The sequence below is a fragment of the Ceratina calcarata genome, unplaced genomic scaffold, assembly GCF_001652005.2.
Source record: "Ceratina calcarata isolate Rehan_Ccalc_2016 unplaced genomic scaffold, ASM165200v1 scaffold379.2, whole genome shotgun sequence".
Classification (NCBI taxonomy): Eukaryota; Metazoa; Arthropoda; class Insecta; order Hymenoptera; family Apidae; genus Ceratina; species Ceratina calcarata.
The window spans coordinates 88,045-90,850 of record NW_017161115.1 but is presented as its reverse complement, the minus strand read 5'-3'; the positions used below and the strand labels follow the sequence as shown (position 1 = coordinate 90,850).

Sequence of the window (2,806 nt, the reverse complement as noted above, 5' to 3'; positions counted from 1 at the left end):
ATTGAATATATAATAGATTTGCAATTTATGAATACGGAATCGTTCTTTTTCCTATTACAGATGAATCAGCCAAGAAGAGCAAGAAGGCTACATTGAACCCTGAAGACGTTGGCTTGAAGGAAGTATTATAAGATTTTGAAGATCCAGTGCCGGGATGCAGGGGTCTCAGAATTTATTCCGCACGGCTCGCTTCCCCTCTTTTTCGCCCGTATTTCGATTCCCACTACTATTCTCCTCATGCGCCTTCACGAAGTGAACCTATCAAGTACCCATCCCCACCATGGTCGCGTTGTCCCCACTTTCCGGCCGAGGGATAAATTCTGAGACCCCTGCCGGGATGGTGGAATAATGAATCACTAGAACTAGGGACCTGTGGTGAAAGAGTCCACAAAATTTTGGAGCTGGCGCCATCTAGCGTCCGCGGCCGCGAACCCGCTTGACTGCAATATTGCCGTAGAAATAATATGAATATCGATTATGAAGAGGCTATTTATTATTTATTATAGAAAATCGCAATCACGGTCGTGATTGAGTATAATCACGACTCGTGATCGTGATTTTGTGATCACCGTGAAAAATCATGGTTAGTGCCATTTTGAACGCGATCTCTAAATATACAGATTTTTATCAGGGGCAGGCTTACCCCGGGCTTCGCTATCTCTGGGAACGGCTTCGCGTGACACACTGTACACAATTTGATGTATTTGATGTGTCAGATGCATAATAATAGGTTTTTCTTATTATATTTAAGTGCGTTTATTAAATACAAAGATGTATCGTACAACATGACTTGAAAAACAACAGTTTTGTACGAATTTTGGAAAGAGCGTGACGTATAAAACGCGTTTATTACAATGGGTAATTGTATACGAAGCGTACTCAGGAGGTTACAAAGGAAAAGATGTTCCGAAAAGTAATAAATTAAGTATACCTTGATAAGGGCGTGACGTTTACAAAAGTTTCACGCGAGGTTTCATTTTCAGGACTATCATTTTGCTCATCGTCGGTCTTGACAATGCGGGAAAGACCACGATCCTGAATCAAATAAACGGCGGTACATACTCGAATTTTAATGCAAAAGATTTTTATTTTAATTATTTATTAACAGCTGAGATCGACGCGAACATATTTCCATGATTACGATGCACGTGTTAAACAGCGAATTCGTTTCTTCAGATTCAGACGAGACCGTGTTGCCTACAATGGGTTTCCACACGGTGTCTATGAAATATAAATCATATACCGTAAAGATTTACGATATCGGCGGCAGTTCTCAGATCAGATCGTTGTGGCCAAAATATTATAACGGTGTAAGTAATTAACAGTAGCGAGAATAGTTTTTAGATCAGGCTTAGAATTTCAGAATTCTGAACAGTACATGTCCCGTCGTACTTACCCTGATCATTTTTTTAAATCGGACCTTTTCATTTTGCATCTTTTAGATACATGGTCTTATATATGTGGTGGATGCTAGTGATATTTCCCGTCTTACAGAAAATAAAGTTGTATTTGGTGAACTAATTTCACATGAATATATTTCAGGAAAGCCATTGTTGTTGTAAGAAAACTGAACGTATTCTTTACTATGCTTGTGTCACTGTTTACGCACAAAACCTTGTAGATACAACATGCACTACTGTAAAATATCTGTACGCGTATGATGCGTCTATTGATTTTAGTGAAATCGCGATACGCATTTTGTAAATAGGCTGGCGAACAAACAAGATGTAAACGGAGCGATTGATGAATTAGATGTTGTCGAGAACTTGGATGTAGAACGCGCGGCTAATACTATGAAATGCCCTACGAGAGTGGAAATATGTTCTTGCCTGTGGAAAGGAGACGAATCGAAAGATAATACGATAGGCATTAAAAATGGATATAAGTACGTAACTGACTTCGTCGTTTTGTTCAAACATAGTTCTATCATTTATCGATGAAACTGAATTACACAGATGGTTGCTAGATACGATAGTAAAGAACTACGCAATTTTAAACAGTAAAATAAAGAGCCACGCCATACACGATACTCGGAGCGAGAGAAATACCAAAGTACGAAGTATAGCGGTAGATTCACCGTCGAGGCTGTCGATTCATTCGAATCCTTTTAAGCCGATCAAAGAATTAATTTCGCAAAAGGTAGCTAGAAGCGATTTCGCTTTATTGAAACATTATATTTTTACTTTATTCATTAATATTTTAGGAAAATACTCAAGAAGCCAGCGTTTCACAAAATGGTACGCAATGTCTAGAATACAATGACTACAGAGAGATCATGTAATAAAAATTGTCCATATTCTTACAGGCATAGTGACGAACGGTAAGAAGTTGAAAAAGATTTTCGTACATACGAATAAAACTGGCCCACTTCCTACCGAAGATTCGATCATTGAAATTATGCCGGAGAACGTTAAATTCACTAAGAAAAATAGTCTTCAAACTCTTCCATCGATACTAAACCCAGCGACGCTGGATACATCTTCGGAGCCGATTAGATTAAAAACGAACCGTCCATGCACAGCTCCGGGACGTACGCATTGTATAAATAAGATAGCAGTAACGAGCATTCCAGGACAAGTGAACCAGAAATGATTTTAATTATATTAAGATAACGATAAGGGACCATTATACATGTAAACAAACATGAACGTGCAATGTATTTAATTGTATCGAGATATTTTAACAACGAACGTTTTCATTTTACGATGTTGTCTGATCATTTTCATTTCCATCGTATCGAAGAGATCTCGGTATTAAGGATGTATTGGCTATACGGTCAATCCCAAAAGTTTATGCACTTTAGAAA

At 38.2% G+C, this 2,806-nt stretch overlaps 1 protein-coding gene across 3 annotated transcripts in view; it reads left to right on the top strand.

The window, feature by feature from the left end:
- LOC108625886 (ADP-ribosylation factor-like protein 2) overlaps positions 1 to 2,703 on the top strand; it is a 3,815-nt gene extending 1,112 nt beyond the window's left edge. The window contains exons 2-10 of one of the 3 annotated variants that reach the window (XM_018026216.2): positions 61 to 583; positions 752 to 913; positions 984 to 1,054; positions 1,177 to 1,310; positions 1,443 to 1,558; positions 1,709 to 1,885; positions 1,956 to 2,139; positions 2,204 to 2,237; positions 2,306 to 2,703. In XM_018026216.2, coding sequence (XP_017881705.1) covers positions 855 to 913; positions 984 to 1,054; positions 1,177 to 1,310; positions 1,443 to 1,558; positions 1,709 to 1,885; positions 1,956 to 2,139; positions 2,204 to 2,237; positions 2,306 to 2,592 — 1,062 coding nt within the window. In that variant the 5' untranslated portion in view covers positions 61 to 583; positions 752 to 854 and the 3' untranslated portion in view covers positions 2,593 to 2,703. Of the gene's footprint in view, positions 1 to 60; positions 914 to 983; positions 1,055 to 1,176; positions 1,311 to 1,442; positions 1,559 to 1,708; positions 1,886 to 1,955; positions 2,140 to 2,203; positions 2,238 to 2,305 lie in introns of all 3 variants that reach the window. The other 2 variants (XM_026814376.1, XM_026814378.1) reach the window with 2 other exon arrangements.
- Positions 2,704 to 2,806: the final 103 nt, after the last annotated feature.